The sequence below is a fragment of the Galeopterus variegatus genome, unplaced genomic scaffold (genome assembly GCF_000696425.1).
Source record: "Galeopterus variegatus unplaced genomic scaffold, G_variegatus-3.0.2 Scaffold5054, whole genome shotgun sequence".
Classification (NCBI taxonomy): domain Eukaryota; kingdom Metazoa; phylum Chordata; class Mammalia; order Dermoptera; family Cynocephalidae; genus Galeopterus; species Galeopterus variegatus.
In genome coordinates, this window is record NW_007731165.1 from 32,228 (window position 1) to 56,143 (window position 23,916).

At 50.5% G+C, this 23,916-nt stretch overlaps 2 protein-coding genes across 7 annotated transcripts in view; one reads left to right on the forward strand and one right to left on the reverse strand.

The window, feature by feature from the left end:
* The window catches only part of LOC103604259 (zinc finger and BTB domain-containing protein 17), a 32,564-nt gene extending 11,469 nt beyond the window's left edge, over nucleotides 1-21,095 (forward strand). The window contains exons 2-15 of one of the 6 annotated variants that reach the window (XM_008588823.1): nucleotides 14,898-15,104; nucleotides 15,939-16,127; nucleotides 16,758-16,898; nucleotides 17,273-17,398; nucleotides 17,832-18,073; nucleotides 18,157-18,299; nucleotides 18,395-18,695; nucleotides 19,020-19,107; nucleotides 19,199-19,315; nucleotides 19,415-19,535; nucleotides 19,756-19,886; nucleotides 20,221-20,430; nucleotides 20,544-20,633; nucleotides 20,714-21,095. In XM_008588823.1, the coding sequence (XP_008587045.1) occupies nucleotides 14,900-15,104; nucleotides 15,939-16,127; nucleotides 16,758-16,898; nucleotides 17,273-17,398; nucleotides 17,832-18,073; nucleotides 18,157-18,299; nucleotides 18,395-18,695; nucleotides 19,020-19,107; nucleotides 19,199-19,315; nucleotides 19,415-19,535; nucleotides 19,756-19,886; nucleotides 20,221-20,430; nucleotides 20,544-20,633; nucleotides 20,714-20,997 (2,388 nt within the window). In that variant the 5' untranslated portion in view covers nucleotides 14,898-14,899 and the 3' untranslated portion in view covers nucleotides 20,998-21,095. Of the gene's footprint in view, nucleotides 1-14,878; nucleotides 15,105-15,938; nucleotides 16,128-16,757; nucleotides 16,899-17,272; nucleotides 17,399-17,831; nucleotides 18,074-18,156; nucleotides 18,300-18,394; nucleotides 18,696-19,019; nucleotides 19,108-19,198; nucleotides 19,536-19,755; nucleotides 19,887-20,192; nucleotides 20,431-20,543; nucleotides 20,634-20,713 lie in introns of those variants that run through there. The other 5 variants (XM_008588820.1, XM_008588822.1, XM_008588821.1 and 2 more) reach the window with 5 other exon arrangements.
* A 1,585-nt stretch (nucleotides 21,096-22,680) lies between these two features.
* SPEN (spen family transcriptional repressor) overlaps nucleotides 22,681-23,916 on the reverse strand; it is a 58,771-nt gene continuing 57,535 nt past the window's right edge. The window contains exon 13 of the mRNA XM_008588827.1: nucleotides 22,681-23,830. Within this exon, the coding sequence (XP_008587049.1) occupies nucleotides 23,699-23,830 (132 nt within the window). The 3' untranslated portion in view covers nucleotides 22,681-23,698. The remainder of the gene's footprint in view (nucleotides 23,831-23,916) is intronic.

Below are 23,916 nucleotides of genomic sequence, written 5' to 3' on the forward strand. Positions count from 1 at the left end.
AGCCAGTGAGCCAACCGGCCATCCATATATGGGATCCGAACCCGGGGCCTCGGTGTTATCAGCACCACACTCTCCCGAGTGAGCCACGGGCCGGCCCTTCTTCAGCATTTGTAACTGTTTGCAGTGAGAGAGTTAGCCTGGGTTCCCAGGGTGCCTTGCCTTCAGAAATTGGGATGTTTCCTAGTTTTAATTTTGTATTTCATCTGGCAGCAACAAACTCTGAATATTAGAACTATGACTTAGTAATGTTAACTTCTGGATTTTATAATATGTTTTGTAACACTCATTAGTATGAGGAAAAAGGGTTGGTAAGTGCCTATTAATGACAGAGAATTTGCCCTTTGGGGGCAGACTAAGATCTGTCAAGCCTGGTATTCTATGTCTGTTGTGGAAGTTTTGTCCTTGTTTACAGTGGAAAGAGCACAGTTTTTTTGGAGTAGATTGGACTTGGCCTTGAATCTGGGCATGACACTGAGACCCAGGTGACAACCTCTCCATGATTCGCTCATCTGCACAGTGGGGATGACTGTATTAACACCCTCCTCATAGGATTATTGTGGGTTCTGATGAGGTGGCGTATATGTATGAAACACTTTGCAGGTAGGTTGCCACAGCAGCTATTCCAGTTATTCCCTTCGTGCCCTGTTGGTGGTATTCTCTCTACATGCCACTGTCTTTGGGAAACAACGAGCCTACGGATTTCTCTTGCCAGTAACCTCCGCTTGAGCGCTTAGCATGGGAGAGCTTATTATTAGCGCGGCTGTTTTCTCTGAGCACAGTCATCCAGTCCCACCCAGAGTCCTTTACCAGAACTCATGGTTTCTTTACAACTGGCTGAGCCACCCCATCAAGTTGGGAAATGAGAGCATCCGCACTATGGGCGCTCACATCCAAGCGTTAATTTTTACCCAACCAGTGAATGCATTTAAAATTTGCATCAGTATTGGCAGGCTGCCATCCAGACCGAGTATCATTTTATATTCCTGCTCACTAGGAACATTTCCTGCCTACAGTGGAAGCTGTCTGTCTTTTAAATCTTTGCCAGTCTGATCCTGGAAGTGGTATCTTGTGCTTATTCATATTTCTTTGATTGTTAGTGAGGTTGAACAATGTTTTTTTCTGAGCAGTGTATATTGACCACTTATATTTCTTCTTTCCTGTTTATTTCTTTTTCTTTTTTTTTTTTTAAAGATGACCGGTAAGGGGATCTTAACCCTTGACTTGGGGGGCTGGCCCGTGGCTCACTCGGGAGAGTGCGGTGCTGATAACACCAAGGCCCCGGGTTGGGGCTGGCCCGTGGCTCACTCGGGAGAGTGCGGTGCTGATAACACCAAGGCCCCGGGTTGGGGCTGGCCCGTGGCTCACTCGGGAGAGTGCGGTGCTGATAACACCAAGGCCCCGGGTTGGGGCTGGCCCGTGGCTCACTCGGGAGAGTGCGGTGCTGATAACACCAAGGCCCCGGGTTAAATAGTTAAATCCATACAGACAGAAAGTAGATTAGTGGTTGCCTAACGCGGGGGTTGGGGACCCGGGGCCTTGGTGTTATCAGCACCGCACTCTCCCGAGTGAGCCACGGGCCAGCCCCTGTTTATTTCTTAATTCATTTCTCTATAGGGAGATTAATCTTTTTCTTGTTGATTCATTTTTTTGTAATAGCTTAATTGAGATGTAATTCACATGTTATACAGTTCATCCTTATTTGTTTATTGATTAATTGATTGATTGATTGATTGCTGGTTGGTACCGGCCCGAACCATGGTGTTGTCTGCACCATGCTCTAACCACCTGAGCTAACTGGCCACAATTCACTCTTTTAAAGTGTACAGTTCAGTGGCTTTTAGTATATTCTCAAAGTTGTGCAACCATCACCAGGTTCTCATTTCAGAACAGTTTCATTTTCCCCAGAAGAAACCCCGTACTCATTAACAGTCACTCTCTGTTTATCTCTAACCCCCCACCCCACCCCAACCCCCGCATTAGGCAACCACTAATCTACTTTCTGTCTGTATGGATTTAACTATTTGGGGCATTTTATATAAATAGAATCATACAACTTGGTCTTTTCTGAATGGCTTCTTTTACTTAGCATAATATTTTCAAGGTTCATTCATGTAGTGGCATGTATCCATACTTCTTTTTTATCATCGAATGATATTCTATTGTATGGACATTCCACATTTTGTTTATCCATTCATCAGTTCTTGGGCATTTGGGTTGTTTCCAGTTTTTGATTATTTTGAATAATGTTGCAATGAACATTTGTGTACAAGGTTTTGTGTGGACGTGTGTTTTCGTGGTGATTAATTTTTAAGAGCCTTTTCTATATCAGGGCCATTAAATCTATATAGTCTATAATTATTCTCCCCAGGCTTATATTTGATTTGGGAAGTTGAGTAGATAAGGATAGAAAATGAACGAAACAGAACATTTAGAATTCTGACCAATCTTTCACACCCGCAGGAATTCAGTTTGTGTCCCCTTCCTTCCCCACTAGGCCTGCTAAGTAGGCTGGCCTGCCTACTGCACAGAACAGTCACGGCATTGCTAACTCTGTCTCTCAGAACCAGGAACCAGTTACCACTCGGGGGTGGTTTCCAAGTTTCTCTCAGAAGCTCGCACTTCAAGTGGCTGGCTGAAAACTGCCAGGGTCGTAAGTCATCCGTGACAGGCTTCCCAGCAGCTTTGCTGAGTCACTGCTGCTGCAGGTGGTGGGATTGGAGGGGCTGGAGACCAGCAGCCCTGTTTGTTCAGGGGTGAGTTCTGGGGCCCTGAGCCTCTCTAATCCTTGTAGTGCTGCCATCTAAAAACTGTATTTTAGACCAGCACTTCAGCATCTGTATTTGTAAAGCCCAGCAGTTTACAAAAATCATTGGAAACTGAGACATTGAATTCTTGACCACTTTTTACCCAGGCCTACCTTAAGGTTTTTCAATTTTCCCAAAATATTCCTCTAAAATATCCTCCTACTCATTTAGTTTTTCCCCAATCAAGTTTTATAAAATCTTAACTTAGTTTAAATCTATTGGGAATAGTAAATATAACATTTGATATTGGCTTCTGCCATATATATTTCCTAGGTGGTGTTCATGTCCTACGCAGTTCATGTTCATAGTTGGAAATCAAGATAATACTGTGGGGAAAGTTTTAAATGAAAAAAAATCTGCCAAGTGCTAGGTAAATATTTCATTTTTATTGTCACTCGCCTTGGTATCTGTTATATTTCGAATTCATGCATTTATAACCTGGCAATCTCATTAATGAAATCATTCATTCATTTATTAAACATTTATTAAATCTTAACACTAGAAGGGACCTTAGCAGTCGCCTAATCCTAATGATGATGCAAACCCAGAAAAAGTTATTTATATGTAAGAGCATGTGCCGTATCGAAGTCCAGCTACATCCATTTCCAATTTGTTTTTAACCTTCTTTTGTCTTTTGACTTGAATTCTTGATCTTAAATAGTATCATGGGACAACTAATCCTTCCTTTGGAACTGTCATGTTCTGTGTTCTCAGCAAAAGCCTCTGGGCTCCTCCACAGTCACCGTGTCATTTGTGGAAAGAAGGTGGTGTTTGCCATCGCCTTGTGTTCTGGATACAGTCGAGTGGAGTGAACATTGCAGTTGTGAGGCCTTCTCCGGGTTGTTCACATTGAAAATTCATCTGTAATGGGTGCCTGGTGTACTCATGAGATTTTTACATTCATTTTTAGAAGATAGGACAAGGATTAGAGCATGAGGTTCCCTTTTTTTCTTTAATTTATCAATATTGCTGGCATGGTTTGTATGTAATAATTAAAGTGATGGCTAAGAGCAACTTTGTAGACACTTTTATTATCATCCTGATTTTACAGAAAGGAAATTGGGGTGTAGAGATTTAAGTACAGTTGCCTAAGATACTTAACTAGCTTTGGCTTGATTCCAAGGCAGGAGTTGTTTTATTTTATTTTTTGGTGGCTGGCTGGTAGAGGGATCCAAACCCTTGACTTTGGTGTTATAACACTATGCTGTAACCAACAGAGCTAACCAGCCAGCCCTCAAGGCAGGAGGAGTTTTTAACTGGGGGAGTCAGTAAGCTCCCAGCAGTTGCGTGCAGAATTGCATGTGCATGAATCTCCCTGGGAGAAGAACTTCAGCTTTATCAGTGTCAGAGCACTTCACCTGTGTCTGAAAACGAAGGTACCGACTGCTGTTCTAGGGGAGTCCCCTTAAGGAATTTCTGCTCATAATGTGTTCCTGAGTGACACATTCTCTGTGCAAATTATGGTAATTTTCCATTTCCCTTATGAGAAATTTTTTCCTGTTGAGAAGTTTTTGTCACCATGTCTTGTAGAAAACATCTTTAAATTTTGATGGTAGATAGAAACAAAGGACGTGGTAAAACAAAAAATACCGAAAGGATATATGGCAAAAAGTTAAGCTCCTTCCCTCCCCTTCCCCTGCTCCTGTGAGGGGACTCCCCTTACCAGTTTCTTATATACCCTGAAGAGATGTGGGTGTTTTCCTTTAACTGTGAGTGAGAGATATAAATTCTCAGCCTGGGTTTACGATTTTGGACAAACAGCATGGCCCAGCCTCCTCTAGGAAGGGTCAGGTACCAAATGTTAAGGGACTTTGAGCTACTCCAAAAAAAAGTACTTAAAACTTTCAAAGGATTTTAATCTATAATACTTAGTGGACAGCCAGTTGCACAGACGGCTCAGAAAGATCCATGTGAGTGTGTGTTATATTCTGGGCACCAGCCAAACCCTCTCAGTGCCACCTGAGGGTGACATCATCCCATTTTTCAATGCCCCCAGGTCCAGCACTGTGTACTACTGCAGCCAGAGTGACCTTTCAGAAATGTGACCTGGCCATTGTCCTCTATTGCTTAAAACCCCAGCATATGGCTCCCACTTGCCAATGATGAACACTGAGTGCTGGTGTGGTGGGCACAGCCCCGCATCCCTGGCCCAGCCTGGCTCTCCAGCTGCCCTCCCCACCCCCCAAGCACACGCACCATTCTTTGTCATACACTCTCACTGTTGCTTGAACTGTCCTCTTCCTGAATGTCCTTCTCGCCTTTGTTTGTGTGTCTTCTTAGATGTGGCCTCCCAGGGTGGCGCTAGGCAGCGCCCTTTCAGTACTCATCAGATGTCTTTCTCCCCTGGTGGAAGGTCCCCGAGGGTGGGGCTCAGACCTGGCCTTATTCCTTACTGAGCCCTCAGCTCCCAACAGGGCACCTCGCTTGAGGTACTGCTCTGCAGTAGATTTTTTTTCTGGTGGCTGGCTGGTACGATGATCTGAATCCGTGACCTTGGTGTTACTATCACCACGGTCTCTTAAATTAGACTGGCCAGCCTGCTGCAGTAGATTTTGACATAAATGTCCACTGAACTATCCCCTCAGCCCACCAGCTACACAGATTGGCCCCCTGAATCTATCCATGTTGAACTTCAGTGGGTGAAGTTGCACAATAACAAAGGCCCGACAGCAGAAGAAACAGAAAGAGACATATGTTTCTGTATTAATATGATAAGAAAATACAGTATTTGCATGAAGCAAATCTGCTCAGAACTTCCCCTCCTAAAAAACCAAAGGAGAATATAAAAGAAGTGGCAGAGAGTCAGCATGAATATGTAAGTTCTTGTTTATATGGAATTATTTAGGAGATGGAGTATGCTGGTTCAGCACTGTTCACATTTCTTTAACTACTTCTATCAAGCATTCAGAGGCTCCTTTGAACAGAACATAGAAACAACACATGTGTTGCTTTTTTGTCACATTGGGCCAGGCTGTGGCTCCTTTAACCTCCACCAACTGCCTTCCCAAGGCTTTGACCAGCTGCTATGGTCGGAGAGGAGCCTGCGCTTCACTGGTAAAGAGCGTTCACTTGGGCTAATCTGGTTTGCTTTTAATTTGTTCATTTTTTCCCCCTTTTGTTTTAACTGTGTATCCATCACAGACCCATGTTAGAGAAGCAATACCTAATTCCACTTTTGCCGATATTTGGGAACACTTCCTATCTGCTATTTATCTTACTTTATTAATCATTGTATTTATGGTGATTTTCCTGTTTTATGAGTGAGCAATCTAAAACTCAGAGAAGCTTGCCTGAGATTGCCCTGTTAAGTATTGGAGCTGGGATTCAAATGCATGTCCTTTGATTCCGAAGCCACTGGTCTCTTCTCTTTATCCAGTGTCCTCTCCTATGGACATCTCATTCTGTCTCGTGGCTTTAATTACCATCTCTACGCATGGACATCTGAACTGTTATTGGCCTGACAGAATTTTTATTTCCCCCACTAAATCTCTTCTCCCACCACTTTTCCTCACCTCAGTAAATGGCACCATTGCTAGGCTGGTTTCTCAGGCTAAAAATTGTAGTGTCATCTTGACTCCTTTCTTTTTCTCACAACCCACATTTATTTGATGAGCTAATTATGTTGGCTCTGCCAAAACACATCCCTACACTGGCCACTTCTTGCCTTTAGTGCCACCCCATTGGTGAGGCCACCACCATCTCTTCCTTACTACAACAGCCTAACTGGTGTTCCTGGCCCCACTCTTGCCTCCTTGCAGTCTCTCTTTGCACTGAAAAGTGGCCCTTTAAAAATGTCACTCTCCTGCTCTCAACTCTCCCAAGGCATCCTAGCACACTTAGAAGAAACCCCAATGTCTAATGTGCCCCTAAGACCCTGGGCGATATTGGCCTCTGTTGCTGCCAGTCTTGGCTCTTCTCATCCTCCCACTCACCTACAGCTCTCTAGACACACCGGTCCCTTCACCAAGGTCGTGCCTGTCTCAGGGCCTTTGTTCTGCTCTTCCTGTGTCTGTAATGGCCCTGGGCTTACAGTGGCATGGCTTGCTCTGGCACTTCATTCAGGTCTTTGCTTAAATGCCACCTCCTCAGAGAGGTCCTCCTTGACCCCTGTCTTAAATGTTAAAGAGTCTCTGCCTCTCTATCCCCTCAGCTTGCTTAAGTTTTCTCCATAGCACTTGGTACTTGGCATTATATATTATAGCCATTTATTACCTGTCTTCTCCACTAGGCTCAAAGTTCTGATACAGAACCTAAGACAAGCACAGAGTAGGCACTCATTAAATGCTTGTGAAATCCCTTAGTCTTTTATCTTGGCATTATATATTATAGCCATTTATTACCTGTCTTCTCCACTAGGCTCAAAGTTCTGATATAGAACCTAAGACAAGCACAGAGTAGGCACTCATTAAATGCTTGTGAAATCCCTTAGTCTTTTATCTGTACCTGTTTCCTGATTTATGAGCTGAGGACCCCTAGAGGGCAATGCAATAATTGTGAGTGGTTGTGCATCTGTATTGCCCCACTGGTTTTCGGTGTATTGGGGAAATTTCTCATCCATGCACATTGAATTTTTCTCAAATGCACATCAATGCAATTGTGATTAAAGAATGGAAATTCTTTTTTCTTAGTGGCTTTTGTCTATTATTTTCTCAGTTAACAAGCACCATAAGTACAACTATCGTTTCATAAGGGTCATGGAATATTCTGACATCAAGTTAGTCATACTCAAAAAGGCCAGGGATCTCCGCTCTTTACCAGGCCTGTTCCCCGACTTGATCTGCAATGCTCGAGAGCAGCATCCTGCATTAGGTGCTATGAACAGCTGTAAGGAAGAAATAAGTAGTCCCACCTGGCAGTGAGTTTCTTAAACTGGTAGGGGAGACAAAGTGATGCGCTGTGTAATTTCAGGCTATGTCAGTTACCACTGCTTGGACGCTCAGGGAGTATTTGTGGCTGGGAGGTGTGGGGGTTGTTTGGGGGGTCATTAGACACTGCCCAAGTCCCACATATTCTGATTTTGTCTTTCTGTGAGGAGGGGCCTTAATTTACCTTGTGTTGAGCTTCAAGAGCCCCGGAGGCAAGTACTAGTATAATGGATTCTAAACTGGCATGGGCTGCCTGGGATACAGGACAGCTTTTTCTTCAGAGCCAGGCAACATTCCCACTCAGTCATATTCTTAAAGCAGTGGGGTCCATCAGGGGTCAGGCAAGGGGGTGACTGTCCCTTCTTCAGAAGTGTGGCTAAATCTTAGAGATGGTGATATTTGCATAGTTTGAAAAGCAGAGTTGTATCATAATTTCATTTTATATTTAGACTATTTTTAGATTTTAAAAAATCTGTATAATACAAATGTCAGAAAACACTATTGATCTTGGCTGGAATGAGTATGTGGAAGATGGCAGTGATTGTCAAGGTTGGGGTGGACACTATCCAGTAGAAGATGAAGTATCAGAATCTGGGGTTGTCGGGTGGGGCTGAGTCAGATTTGCATGTTTATCTAAAGGGAAAATTGATCTGAAAGTTCGAGAAACACAATCTTAGTAGAAGTAGAGTGTTTGTTAGGCAAGGAGGAAAGTTTGGCAGCGCTGGTTTTGTTGATATTTGCTTCTCTGCCTTTTGCACTAAAGGGACAGTTTGTTAAACTGGGGTAGCTGGTTGGGTTGGGCAGGCAGGTTTGATGTTTGACAGGATGGCCTGGTGTGAACTGCCATTTCCTTGGCCAGAGTTTGTGTATGCTGAGCCACCTGCATTTCTAGATAATCAGGAACGCTGAACAACTGGAAGCCAAATGGTGATCTCCCTCACCTGCTCTCAGGTTCCTTGAGGCACCTGGTCCTGAGATGGCTGTGTTCATGGCAAGACTCAGAGCTGGGCGCAGCATGTTCAGGGAGCTAGGTACTGTTGTTCGGGAAGATCAGCATCTCTTGGTAGGCCAGTTGTTTTCTGGCTTAATGGCTTCCCTCTCTGTGGTGGTTTGGAAACCCTGCCTGCAGTTTAGTGCTTGCTAATAGCCCGGGTAGTATTTCATGTTTGACAGGTGCCCATTTGACTCTTGATGGAGCTGTGCTCTGTGGAGCCACTTAGTGCCCTGAGCAGGCACTCCAGCCTTCACCCGGGAGCACCCTCGGGGTTCAGCAGAACAGTCATTCAATATAAAGTGCCTCCCCAGCAGAGAAAATCGCGCTGAATGGCTCTTTGCTCAGTGCCCTCTCCCTTCAACCAACCTCTCTTCATGCTAATTGTGCTCCAGGATTTTTCCAGATTGCATTTAGAAGGAATAATGGGTTATGATTACAACTTCTTAACAGAGTCAAGTCACCAAATAGTTATTGAGTGCACCCAAGGTACCCAGCATAAAAACTAATTGTGCTCCAGGATTTTTCCAGATTGCATTTAGAAGGAATAATGGGTTATGATTACAATTTCTTAACAGAGTCAAGTCACCAAATAGTTATTGAGTGCACCCAAGGTACCCAGCATAAAAGGGTATGTAGAAACCATCTGATAAGGTCTTTGGCCTAAAAAAAAGATATCTGCATCTCTGCTTCCTGGTAACAGTAGTTTGTTTAGTGCTTACGATGTGCCAGGCACTATACAGGGCCTTTACATATGTTATTTAATTTAATCCTGTAACAAATCTGTGAAGTTGTGCCATTAGCCCCATGTGCCTGCAGAGAAGCTTTGCCAGAGATCACCTGCTAGTAGGTGGCAGAACCTGGATTCAGGTCCTACTTGGCCGGACCCCAGAGGTTCTGCGCCTCCCCAGTGCTGAGCTGCCTCACAAACCCCTACATGTTGGATGCAGCCATGTGGAACTTAGTGCCCAGAGTGGCCATGTTTATAGTGTTTAGGTGATCAGGGTGTGCTGTACCTGGCACAGTGTCGCTTGGCAGGTGGAACAGACTCTACAAATGCCATTTTGTTGTTATTAGGGGGATCTGTTGAATTGAGCAGAGTGGATTACACGACCTAAGGAAAAACCTTTCTTATGCAGCAGTCTGAATGTTTGGGCACTGAAGGACAGATGGGATGGCTTGTGCTGTCTGTGGCCAGTCCTTATGAATCTCACCCACATGAGGCTTAGCGACTCTTTCAATTTTGCTGAATCTCGCTGTCTTGCTGCTGTCCTAGGGCCCCAGGCTTCAGGACAGCTCCTCTTGTGAGGGCACCCAGGAGCATAGCTGGAAATGACCCCATCTTTGCATGTAGGCTCCGTGCCATGACTGGATTGAGTCTGGCACCTGTGCCTTACTTTTTTCTTATTAAAGATTTTGTTAAATTTTGAAATCTGTCTCCATACATAAGTATATGAAATGTACACACATTTAGTTTAAATAATAAATCTAGGCGTATTCAAGTAAAGAAATAGAACATTCCCAGTATCTCAGAAGACCTCTGATTGCCCTTTCCCCATCCAGAGACAACCATCATCTTGACATTTTTGGTTAACCATTCCCTTTTCTTTATAGTTTTACCATCTATGTCAGTTACCTCTTGCTGTATAGCAAACCACCCCAAAACTTAGTGGCTTAAACCATCAGTGATTTGTTATTTCTCATAATTTTGTGGGCTGACTGGGCAATTGTTTTGCTCCTCCAAGTGTCGGTTAGGTCGTTCATATGATAGCATTCAGCTGGTGACTGGGCTCTGAGCTCCGTCCCAAAGGCACGGTGCTGCTAGCTGGGGCATCTCAGTTTTTCACGTGGCCTCTCTACATTGGTGTCCCCTCCATAGCCTCTTCATGCGTTTCTGTCTCAAACAGGGGAGGCTGGACTTCCCTACAGCGGGGCAGCTGGATTCCAAGGGAGCCAAAGCACAGTCTTCCAGGCTTCTTTAGGTCTAGGTCCGGAACCGATGCAGTCACCGCATCCTGTTGGTCAGAGTTGTCACTGGGCCCATCCAGCTTCGATTGGGAAGGAGAGAGGCTCCATCTCTCAACAGAGTGGTAGGCGCTAGCAGGGAGAGGAGGAGTAGCTGACAGCCAGCCTCAGAGACCATGTCCTACACCGTCACTGTCCGTTTTGCTTAGTTGTGTCCCTCAAATACCTCATGTTGTCATTCTCTACAAACCCCTTGTGAGGCAGGCCAGGGCTGTGTCCAGCCAGGCTGTTGGTCATCAGGAGAGAATCCCAGCCCTGATATCTGAGGTCAAGGATAAAAACTGAGCACCTGAAGGTGGCATGGGGAAGGTGCTGACTGCAGCAAGGACTTGGTGTTAGAAGGTCAGGTGTCTTTCACTGGGGTCAAGCATGGGCTGTTTGGGGGCTTCATTTTCTGCATCTAAAATGAGGACTCTAGGCTTGATGGACTCTGTGGTCTTGTTCTGTTGTTTTCTGTGTTTCTAAGTTTTTAGGGTCTTTGTTAGAAGTAGCTTTAACTAGCGCCCACATTTATTGCCTCTCAGGCAGAATGAGGTAGAGGTGAAGGATTCCCCATGCTCATGCTTGAGTGAAGGGCATTACCTTCCATGGGTGGCCTGTGGCAGCAGCTGCCTGACAGGACAGCGCTATCCCCATCATTGAGGGGTGCGGTACACCTGGTGATGACAGCAAGCTGGCTCTTGACCATGTGGATAAGGTCTCCTCGGACCACATGCCCCTTAGCGCAAGCACCCAGGATGGGCCGCTTTCTCCTCTCTTCCTGTACACCTCTCAAAGCTTGGCCATCCTGGTGGGTTCCTGTCACTGGGGATAAAGAGGAAACAGGTCACAGCTGAGGTGAGAGCTGGAAAACAGTCTGGGGGACGCTGAGCTCCACCGGCGGCTGGGGCTGTGGGGCGGGGGTGGTTCAGCTGTAAAGTCCACAGTGATGCATTCTGTGAGTGACACCATTTAGCACTTGGTGCGGGGCTGCTCTCACACTCCCTGTGGGGCTGGTCACAGACTGCTTGGGAGCAGCTGTTTAAGCTGCTGCTTATCTGTTTGTTGGAGCAGGACTTCTTTTCTTCCTTCCTTTTAGTTCCTCTCCTCTCCCTCCCTTACTTTCCACATCTTCGCTTCTTCCTCCCTCCCTTTTATCCTCTTTCTTGTTTTCTCTATTTTCTTCTTTGATCTTATTAGAACAGATGCCCTTTTAAATGTAGTTCTCTGTTGGAACAGCCTCAGAGGGGTAACAGAAGCCTCTGGTTTTCTCCTCCCCACAACCACATTTGGGAGGAACCCACTTCTGGGCAGGCATCCTGCATCGGAAGAGCGTGGTTAGCATGGGGTAGAAAACATTACTCATGGGCACACAGCCGCTTTCTGGTGCGTCAGGCACAGGGGTGGCGCGGAGACGGAGGCTAGAGGTACTGGGCCACCATCCACCCTGTCCCAGGGGCCATTACTGGTCTTCCAAACCCTGAGGTCTCTGAAAATGAGGGCTTCCCCCTCCCCTTTCCCAGTGTGTCCAGCCCAAGGAGAGCCGTATGGCTGGGCTTTGCTGCCATTTTCCTGGAAGGTCCAGGATATGTAGCAACACATCACAGCCTTGGGTCCCAGACAAGGCCCATCAGTCACCAACCCCATCCACCTGTGGGCTAGGAGTCTTTTCTCATGTTTATCTTCTGGGCAAGTCAGATTGTTTTCCTGCTGGAGGGTTCTGCTCTCAGTGGGCTCCAGCCAAGGGGTCCTGGGAACAACTCTGCAGATGCTCCCCCTAGTTGTTTTAGAGCCTGGGAGACACTCCCTCCCAGCTCAGTTTCCAGGTCAGCTCCTGGTGAAGGCGAGAAAGCCAGGCCCATGCCAGAAAGGAAGGGTTTGGGCCTCACTTGCAAGTTCCAAACAGGCTTATTCTGAAGCTGCCCCAAGAGAAGGTTTTGCCCTTTATGGGCCCTGATGTTCCCTCCCTTTCTGCACATGGGAGATAGTTCACTTGGGGCCCATGAGGATGTAGAGGATGACTGGGGATTGAGGCCCAGGGCTTGCCCACCCACACACACACACACCTGTATGCCCACGTGCCTTTTCCACAGCAGAGTGAAGACAGCTCTAGGGTTGATTTGGCCCAGGCCTATCCTTGCCTACTGCCTTTGGTCCTTTTTGTCGCACCCTCTTCAGGTCCCGGGCCCAGGTGCCCCAGCATGGACTGGACATTGGTTCTTTCTCCATGTCCCATGCTCAGGAACAGCGCAGCCAAGATTCTTCCTTGCATTCCTCAGGTTACAATGGGGAACTTACTTTTTCCAGGGACTGCAGACCTTGGAGAAAGATGCCTTAGTGAGGTGTCCTGTGTTAGCAGCAGCCTTTGCTCTAGGTGACAGACAGAGGGGCCAGCTGTGTCTGGTACCTCACCTCTTGCTCCAGGGCTGGCCTCTGGCTCTCCCCTGCGTACACTTGAGAGCTCTAGCCACAGGCATTTATGAATACAACTGTCAGAGCCGAGAAGCAGTGCCTCTGGGAGCCTGTCTGTGGATGTGTGGAGGGAGGGAAAGGGTGTTTTTGAGTTTCTGGCAGCAGCAACTCCAAACTCACAGCCCAGATGCTGACATGTTGTGGCTCCTGGCCTGCTGCCACTGCCATGTTCCCCCTTACTGGTTGGGTGACTTTCTCAGCACAGCAGATACATAACCCCCCTTTTGAAAAGTTTCCAGACTCCTTGGGGTGGATGGACTTGGCATCCTTCACAGCTGACCTGTGCTGGCGTGAGGGGCATGGCATTCATGGCCGCTCATCACAGCCAGACAGCCATACATGGTCACTGCAGCCCCAGAGTTGCAGCACAGTGACTCATCCCCAGGAGGCTGATGGAACAGGAGAGCAGCCATAGCCAGGGAGGCACTGCTGAAACCTGGGGTTCAGAGCCCCAAGGGTCCCTCTCACCTGCCTGGAACCAGCCTGGGGCAGCTCTGTGCAGACCCAGGCCTCAGAGGACAAGTCCAAATTCAGTTCCAGAAGAGCTGGCGGAGAACCCACTGCTGCTTCTCAGATTCTGGGCCAGGCCTTGCCCTGTTGGATCTGTGTAATGTGGTCTCAGACAGTGGGTATTGATTTTTATTTTGAAACATTCTGAAACTGGTGCTTTCTAGAAGGAAGGGCCTGCTTCTTTTCCCTAGAAAACTGTGGATCTTGAGAATGCCTCTGGAGTGGTGTTGGGGCAGGCAGGGAGAGCTATTTTAGATGCTTATTTAGTCATGGCTCGTGCAGCTCATGATTATTCGGCATCAGGCCATAGAATTTTTCTGAGGATTTTCACTTGAGGCAGTTGTGGGATTTCCAGGCATTAAGTGAGGTCCTGGACAGAGAAGCTGCAGCCAGGCCAGCAGCTCTTGAAATCAGGATCAGAGTTCATTGTTTCTCCTGGGACAGCCACCAGGACAGAGGTTTCTGGAGGCAGAGGACTCCCCAACTTTATGTAGTTCCCTGAGCCGGTGAATCAGAAAGAGAGATCCCCACCCCTGAGGGCGGGGCTTCGCTGGACGAGGGACCTTGCACAGAGCCTGTGGGTGTGGCGGGGGAGGGGCCGAGTTCCAAAATGCCAGGTGATGAAACATCTGCCTTGTCTTCACCTGTCCATGACAGAATGAGAAAAACAAGAACAAAACAGAAAGGTTTTTGTAAAGCCAGATGTGTCCAATTAATCTGTCTTTTAATCTGTCATGCATTCTTTTTGTAAAAAAATGTTAAAGTGACCCCATCTTTTTTGAAAGGATGACAGTAATCCGTGTTTTATGTTTGTCTGTTTGCTTTTGTGACTTTTATATGTCATTTCCTGGCAAGATACAAAGATAGCTGTTTTGTGTTGGTTACTTGATGGTTTTGGTTTGGGGAACTTTTGCTGGCCAGTAGACCCAGGAATCTAGGAGCTACTGGTCAGGCTTGACTTACAGCAGGTGTCTAGAGTTATCTGCCTTTTTGTGGCAGAAATGTGTCTCATTTGGTTTGTTTTTGGCAGCCGGGTGGTATGGGGATCCGAACCCTCAACCTTGGTGTTATCAACACCACACCGTAACCAATTGAGCTAACGGGACAGCCCTTGCTTATTTTTATGCCCTTGCACTTATCTTAATCTTCCCTGTCCCATTGCATTTCTCACCTGGGAGTTTGGGGTTGGCTGTCAAGGCTGGCTGACACCTGTTCTCTGTGCTCATATGGAGGCCCTCGGGCTTTCCACAGCCATGGATTTCCCTCAGCACAGCCAGCACGTCTTGGAGCAGCTGAACCAGCAGAGGCAGCTGGGGCTTCTGTGTGACTGCACCTTTGTGGTTGACGGTGTCGACTTTAAGGCCCATAAGGCGGTGCTGGCGGCCTGCAGTGAGTACCTCAAGATGCTCTTTGTGGACCAGAAGGACGTGGTGCACCTGGACATCAGTAACGCGGCAGGTACCCCTTTGGAGTCATGGCTGACCTCTGTCATGCAAACTGTGGGGTGTGCCAGGCCTCCTACACAAGCCCCAGGCCATGCATGGCATGTGGGTACCAAGGTCTACCACTTTTGGGGGCCTGTTTTGACTGGGAGTGAGGTGACAAGGGGAGAGCTGGTAGGAAGGACTCCTGATAAGCTCTAGGCCCAGAAAGCATAAGACAGGACTCGTTAGGAGAGACAGAGTGGGCCAGCTGTGTGCCCCTTGGCCCCTTTCCATGGCCAAGTCAGTGCTAAATCCCCTATTCCAGTGCTAATCAGGAACGTGGGGAGTGATAATGGAGATGGCCAGGGCGGGGGCTGGAGTAGTATCAGGGAGGCCTTGAGATTGAGGAAAGAACTGGTCCTGAATTTGGGCTCCCAACTCCAGTGTTACTGGTCAGGCAAGGTGTTGTTCTCCCATTTTATAGATATGGAAACTGAGACCCAAAGAGGTCAGGTGGCTGGCCTGGAGGTCAGGTAGAGAGTTGGTAGCAGAGCCCTATGAAAGCCAGTGCTGATACAGTTGGGTTGGAGTGTCCTCCGCTGTTAAGTGCAGTGGCCGGGTAGAATATGTACAGGGCTGGCGTTCACATCCCCTGTCCTCTGTGGGTGATCATCTTCTCAGAGGCTGTTGGTTGGGCTGAGAATCCCCAGGTTACCCACCTCTCCCCTAGCACAGGAGATAGGGAGATGGAGCCTTGCCACTTGGCTGGCCTTAACTCTCTGGATCCTGCTGCTGGGTGGAGTGGTGGGGTGGGCTGCTGGTGCCAGGCCCTGAGGTGGGTCTGTGATGGCTGTCCTGTCCTTGGCAGGCCTGGGGCAGGTGCTGGAGTTTATGTACACAGCCAAGTTGAGCCTGAGCCCTGAGAACGTGGACGATGTGCTGGCCGTGGCCAGCTTCCTCCAGATGCAGGACATCATCACGGCCTGCCATGCCCTTAAATCACTCACTGAGCTATCTGCCAGCCCTGGGGAAAATGCGGAGGCCTCAGCCATGGAAGGTAAGATTATTGGCAGGCTGTTCCTGAGCAGGTGACAGAGACCCCGGCTTTTGATGTGGGCTCTGCCTCTGATTGTCTGGGTCACCTCTCTGGGTCTCAGTTTCCTCATCTGGCCCTGTCTCTGTTGTGGGATGCTGGTGAGGGTTGGCTGCAGTGAAGTGTGAGAAAGGTCCTCCTGCCTGTCCCTTTCCCACCTTTCACAGCAGAGGCTCAGGAGCTGTGCTTGGTTTGGTGCTTGTGCACATGCGCAGGGGCCTGCCACTCCCCTCGCCTCCTCAGAAGCCCTTGTGGGCCAGATTCCTTGTTGCACACTTGCAAAGGACCGTGTTCCTCTTCTTTCACTGACCTCTGAGCAGCCTCTTCATTGCACATGTGAGGTCTATCTCCCTGATCAATCTTTGTGCCCCACAGAAGCAGGAATGTCACTCTTGTGTTCCCAGTGCCCTGCAGACAGGCTGGCCTGGAGTAGGTGCCCTGTGAATAATTTGTTGAACAAACAAACCAACAAACCACTACTTAGTTATATCCCCAGGGAGGATCTGGAAGAGCTAGCAAGTTCTGGGCCACCTCACCACTCCAATTGGTGGGCACTTGATGGGAAATGGCAGGTGTGTCCTGTTTCATCTCTAGGAGGGGACAAAAGAGCCAAAGAGGAGAAGGCTGCTGCCACCACGCTGAGCAGGCTGGATCAAGCGGGAGGCATTCCACCCACAGGCCCAGGAATGGATCTCAAAGAGGAGCGAGGTGGCCAGGCCAAGAGTGTGGCCAGTGGTGAGTGGCAATACTGAGGACCCGCTGGCTGCCCTGGAGGGAGGAGGTGGACCGTGGGAAGTCAGAATGCCCATTCCATCGCCTGGCAGCAGCCTGGTCCCAATGTAGTGAGGGGCTGCCTCAGCAGGGTCCTGTGGCAGAGAAGTAGGTGGCACTGGCACCTGCACTTCTTGAGTTCACATTTCCCAAAAAGACCCAGTGCTTATTCTGGGGAGTCTGTTCCAGCCAGCACAGGGGAGCAGCAGCCTGAGTGTGGATGTGCTGGGGCCTACCCACTGGGACACAGCTACCACCGGGGCCAGGTCCAGGAGGGTGACCTGGCTCTTGGACAGAGGGTCCCCATCAAGCCCCTGGTGCTCCCTCTCACACTCCAGGTGCAGAGCAGACAGAGAAGGCTGATGCCCCTCGGGAACCCCAACCTGTGGAGCTCAAGCCGGACCCCACAAGTGGCATGGCTGCTGCGGAAGCCGAGGCTGCCTTGTCAGAGAGCTCGGAGCAAGGTACTGCCAGCCAGGGCCAGGCCCTCACTCCCGTGTGCTCCCAGGGCCCAGCTTCACCGCCCACAGGACCTCCCTCCCTCCTACCCCTAGCTGAGCCCACTTGAGGCCACCAACACTTCAGCTGTCTGTTCCTTGGTTGTACATCCTGGCCATGTTTCTGTGAGCACATGCATTAGAAGCTTCCTGTGAGCCCTGGGGCTACTTCCCAGCCCTCAGCTCCATGCAGGGTGTGCCTTGCTGTCACAGCACCCCCTTGGGACAAATACCCAGCTCATAGCCCCCCTGGTGCTTTCCCTAGCCAGTGGGAGGGCCGTTTACAAGTCTCTCCCAGATGTTAGTGGGGGTGGGACAGATCTGGGCCTGACCTGTGAGATGCTCTGAGCTCAGTCCCTTCAGAAGCCCCCTCCCGCCTCAGTGCCTGCCCTTCTTGCAGAAATGGAGGTGGAGCCGGCCAGGAAAGGGGAGGAGGTGCGAGAGGAGGAGGACACAGGGCCTGCTGTGGTCAAGGAAGAGGGGCCCCTGCTGGAGAATGGAGAGGCCACCGAGGAGAATGAGGAATCCGCGGGCACAGACTTTGGGCAGGAGCTCGGCACCGACGCCCAGAGCCTGCGCTCAGGCACCTATGGCGACCGCACAGAGTCCAAGGCCTACGGCTCCGTCATCCACAAGTGTGAGGTGCGGGGTCACAGGGGGTGCCGGCCCTCCCCTTCCCTGTCCCCAGCAGCCCCTCACACACCCCCTCCCCTCTGCGCCTCCAGGACTGTGGCAAGGAGTTCACGCACACAGGGAACTTCAAGCGGCACATCCGCATCCACACTGGCGAGAAGCCCTTCTCGTGCCAGGAGTGCAGCAAGGCCTTCTCCGACCCAGCCGCGTGCAAGGCCCACGAGAAGACGCATAGGTACTGGCCCGAGGCCAGCCTCCTCGCCCCTGCAGGCTCCGGCCTCTCTGGGCCCCAGCAAGCCCACCTCTCCCTGTTGCCTTCTGACCACCCAGCCCGCTGAAGCCGTACGGCTGTGAGGAGTGCGGCAAGAGCTACCGGCTCATCAGCCTGCTGAACCTGCACAAGAAGCGGCACTCGGGTGAGGCGCGCTACCGCTGCGAGGACTGCAGCAAGCTCTTCACCACCTCGGGCAACCTCAAGCGGCACCAGCTGGTGCACAGCGGTGAGAAACCCTACCAGTGCGACTACTGCGGTCGCTGCTTTTCCGACCCCACGTCCAAGATGCGCCACCTGGAGACCCACGACACTGACAAAGAGCACAAGTGCCCACACTGTGACAAGAAGTTCAACCAGGTGTGCACGAGCTCCCGGAGCAAGTGCCGGGAGCCCCAGCCCTGGTCATCCGCAGCCCCTGCATGCCGCGGGAGGGGGAGAGGCAGCCACTGTGTCAGTGGGAAATGGCTGTGTCTTGGGGTGGAGCTCTGCTGAGGCGACTGGAAGGGCAGGTTGGGATGGGAGTGGTTTTGCCTTGCACTGCTGGGACCTGGAACATTCCATCGGCCTCTGGGAATGCAGCCATCCACAGGCCCCTGGGAGGCCGAGAGTCAGTTGTCCCCCTGTGGGAGGCGATGGGGAGGGGCCTGAGGGGTGGCCTTCTGACCTCCTGCCTGGGCACAGGTGGGGAACCTGAAGGCCCACCTGAAGATCCACATCGCGGACGGGCCCCTCAAATGCCGAGAGTGTGGGAAGCAGTTCACCACCTCAGGTAGGGCCAGGGCTGCCTGGCTGTCCTCACGCCCCGCTCCTTGGCCATCTAGTGGTGCACCCCGCCAGGCCCACCCTCGGTCTCACCATAGGGAACCTCAAGCGGCACCTGCGGATCCACAGCGGGGAGAAGCCCTACGTGTGCGTCCACTGCCAACGGCAGTTCGCAGACCCCGGCGCTCTGCAGCGGCACGTCCGCATCCACACCGGTGGGCGAGCGCGTCCTGCACTGCGGGGGCAGGCGGAGGGGGTGCTGGGGAGGAGCTCAGGAGGAGCAGGGCCCAACGCCTTCGCCTCCCCGTCCCCAGGTGAGAAGCCGTGCCAGTGTGTGATTTGCGGCAAGGCCTTCACCCAGGCCAGCTCCCTCATTGCGCATGTGCGCCAGCACACCGGCGAGAAGCCCTACGTCTGCGAGCGCTGCGGCAAGAGGTCCTGCCTCCTCCCTCATGCCCAAGGGCCCTGCACGGTGAAGGGGCCACAAAACAAACTGGTTTCTTGGTGGGGAACTGGGCAGACTGCTGGCCGCCCGAGCCTCAGGCTTTGGTCCCAGAGCCCTCTCCAGTCTAGATGCGGCAGGAGGCCCCAGCCCCGTTCCCCTGGCCCAGGCATGGGCAGTTCAGTACAAGCCCCTCCCTCTGTGGTCCTGCAGGTTCGTCCAGTCCAGCCAGTTGGCCAATCATATTCGCCACCACGACAACATCCGCCCACACAAGTGCAGTGTGTGTAGCAAGGCCTTTGTGAATGTGGGGGACCTGTCCAAGCATATCATCATCCACACTGGTGAGCGTGTGCCCACCCACCTGTATGCGTCCCCTCCAGCCTCGCTCTCAGGGGGTGGGTGGGAAAGGAGGTACCCCAGATCCCAGCATGGGGTGCTGGCACTTGCAGGTGGCCTTGAGGGCAGTTCAGTTCAAATGAGGACCACATTTTCTTAGAGCTTCCAGAGGTGCAGGTGCCACTGGAGGCATCTGCAGCTGTGGTGGCCACCCCAGGGCACTTCCTGCAGGAAAAAGACAGGGATGCTGGAGAAGCTGGAGGCCACTGAGGTCCTCCCACTGCCACCCCTGGCTGCCCCTTCCCCTAAAGGTAGGAGAGAACCTTGCCTCCCCCCCAGGAGAGAAGCCTTACCTGTGTGACAAGTGTGGTCGTGGCTTCAACCGGGTGGACAACCTACGTTCCCATGTGAAAACCGTGCACCAGGGCAAGGCAGGCATCAAAATCCTGGAGCCAGAGGAGGGTGGTGAGGTCAGCGTGGTCACTGTCGATGATATGGTCACGTTGGCCACCGAGGCACTGGCAGCAACAGCCGTCACTCAGCTCACAGGTGTGGGCTGTGGGCAGTAGAAGGGAGTCATGGGCGGGCGGGTTGCCTCTAGGTTGGCAATGATGGGGCAGTACCTGTGACCAACACTTAGGCCCTGATGATTCTGCCCACAGTGGTGCCAGTGGGGGCTGCAGTGACAGCCGATGAGACGGAAGTCCTGAAAGCTGAGATCAGCAAAGCTGTGAAGCAAGTGCAGGAAGAAGGTGAGAGGGGCCACCCAGGGTGTGAACACTGGTGAACCCCAGGGTCCTTCCCACCCTGACCACAGTCCCCACCTCCACAGACCCCAACACCCACATCCTTTACGCCTGTGACTCCTGTGGGGACAAATTCCTGGATGCCAACAGCCTGGCACAGCATGTGCGGATCCACACGGCCCAGGCGCTGGTCATGTTCCAGACGGATGCAGACTTCTACCAGCAGTATGGGCCAGGCAGCACGTGGCCAGCTGGGCAGGTGCTGCAGGCTGGGGAGCTGGTCTTCCGCACTCGGGACGGGGCTGAGGGCCAGCCCACACTGGCAGAGACTCCCCCCCCAGCTCCTGAATGTCCACCGCCTGCTGAGTGAACCGGTGGCCCTTCTCCTGTTTATTTAAGGACAGATGGCACCCTAGAACTGAGAAGGGTAGTCTGTTCCCTAGAGAGAATAAATTTGATTTTTTCTAATGCTGCTTGTAGGTCCCTCTGGGGGTGGGTGGGGAGCTGGCAGCTACGACTGAAGTCCTGGAAGGGCTTTAGCACCCAGGAACCAGCCTTCCAGGCAAAACCAGGCTGTCCCTCCTGCAGAATGGGACTGCAACCTGGGACTTGTCTAGAACCAGTCTGGTGAGGCCTGGTGTGAGCAGCACATCAGGGCTGGAGAGACAGCAGCTCCATGTGCTCACCCCTTCACCCAGTTTCCTCTCTGGAGGCTTCTCACTTGTTCAACGTTAGGACTCAGTCTACCCTCTCCCCCCAACGAGCACAGCTGTGATCCTGTTCCTCCTGTGCCCGGGGGTGGGGAAGCTGGGGAAGGGGCCAGCAGAGGTTGGCCACAACTGCCTACCTGGACCAAGGCAGCTCGGAGCTTGGCCCCAAGGCCACAGTGTCTTTGCCCCGTTCAGCTCAGGCCACTTTGGCCACACTTGGCTCGGTGGTCCTCTCAGCCAGAGAAACAAGGTAGGCAGAGGAAGAGCGCCAGGTCCAGTGGGCCACCAGCCAGGTCCTACTGGGCCTGGGGAAGCAGGAGGGCACCACACTTGCATCACCAGTCACCCTGACCTGAGGACTGCAGACAAGCCAGTGCCATCTTTTAGGAACATTCACTTGCTCTGAATCAGTGCAGTCTATGGAATTAATAGCTGATGGCTTTGGTGGGGAGGCGGGAACACAACACGCAGGGGCCAGTGGTGCAGCCTTTTTACTCCTGTCAATCAGCAGGGAGCTAGAAAGTGCCATCTCTGTCCCTTTTCCACAGTTCACCCCCAGCAGCCGTGATCCCTCACTCAGAGAAGATAGCATCTTGCACCAAAAGTATGTTAGTTTTAGGAGCCCCATTGATATTGCAAGTGAGACCACCAACTTTGCAGTCCCCATGTCCGTGTCCCCACCCCAATTCCAAATCCATCTGCAGGGGAAGCCTGGCCCACCCCCTCCCACCCTCCTGTCCGGAGGCAGGTGCAGGATTAAGCAAGCCCCAAGGAGAACCATCAAGTCATGCTACACCCACTACCTCTGCAGGAGCCTGCACTGTCCCATGGAAGGGAAGGGGCAAGAAACAAGAAACCAAAACCTGCTTTAGATATTTCTGAGTTTGTGTGGAGGGTAGTTTTATTCCGTACCAAAATTTGAAGTGCCTTCCACATTACCTAAGAACCAATCAGGTTGAAGTTTCACAAATATTTACACCACAACATTGAAAAATGATTAAAGTTTAGCGTCTATGACAAAAATCTCTTGCGCAAGATAAAATGATCCCTGGGGAGGATTAGGTATCAGAAAAGAAATTGGCCCCCGTTCACACCTGGGGGAGGGGGAAGCACAAGTGGGATGAGGGCTAGCTGTACCCTTAAGCCAAGGACCCTCGGCTCTATGACAAAAATCTCTTGCGCAAGATAAAATGATCCCTGGGGAGGATTAGGTATCAGAAAGGAAATTGGCCCCCGTTCACACCTGGGGGAGGGGGAAGCACAAGTGGGATGAGGGCTAGCTGTACCCTTAAGCCAAGGACCCTCGGCCCTCCCACCCAAGTGACAATCACATTCACACGTGATGTGTTTTGTATTTTTTAATAAAGTTTGTAATCCAATGGACACACAAAACAAAACTGCGCTGAGAAAAACAGTTTCATAAATTAATAAGTGTTAGGAAGTTGCAGGAAGAGGTCAAGGTAATAGAAGAAGGGATTAGCCAGTCTTTTTGTACAGGTACTGTGTGACACTTCCACGTCGCGGGAGGGCCCGTGCTGTGACGAAGTGCACTTATACAAATGAGTGACAATACAAAGTCTGAGTATGAAAATAAGATTTTCTCTGAAAACACATTTTTGGCACAGATTAAAAAAAACGTATGTCGGGGGAATTTGATTTTAAGTCAGTATTATATATATTTATATATATATATTATATTTATATATACACACGTCCCAAGTTCTGCATATCCCACCAAGAAAGAAAATCCTTGTTTGCTTTTTGACTGTAAACTGTACATTCCGGTGAATCAGATGGTGGCAGCAGGAGAATTAAGAAAGGTGACACATCCAAATGAGCGAGGGGAAGAGGGGGGTGACCAAAAAACCCAATGAAATGTTCCTTGACCCCAAGGTTTCCACATAAGTTCGAAGTCCTGCATTAAAGTCTGCAGTATGTGTTCACATACACCAAGACATCCAGAGTGTCACAGCCTGTTTTCACTGTGCAAAAGTCCAAGTCACTAATTTAGTGCAAAGGCAGTTCTGTTTTCTTGTTTCTTAAAAACAAAAACAAACTAATTCCACGGCCCTGTTCCTTTTCCCCAAAAGAGGAGAGAGAAACCCAGCCCCAAGGTGTCTGCGAGTCCATCGGTGGTGGTCTGTCCTTGGGCTAAAGCATCATGTAAACATACAAGGTAGCAGCACCACTGCCTAGAGGAGGTCGATCTGACTGTGTCGGGCGGGCAGGAGGGAGGCTGGCCATTTGGCAGTGGAGCCTGTCCCCTTTGGCAGCTTCTTCCTCTGCCTGGCTGGGTTGTCCTGTTGTTTTTTTGCTGCAGAACCTCGGTAAAATACACCGAGGGTGTGACCACGCAGTGGCTCACACAGAGGCAATGACAATCATGAGGTGGGGAGAAATGCTGGAGATGCTGGCAAGGAGATCAGGGGCCAGACGAGACAGGTGACTCTCAGAGAATTCACAGGGTGGGAAGATCTGCAGCACATAGGCGGGCTGGAGAAGGATGAGAAAAGAAAGTAGAACCCTCTGTCTTCACCACCCCCCAAACTACATTTACCCTCCCACCCAAGTGACAATCA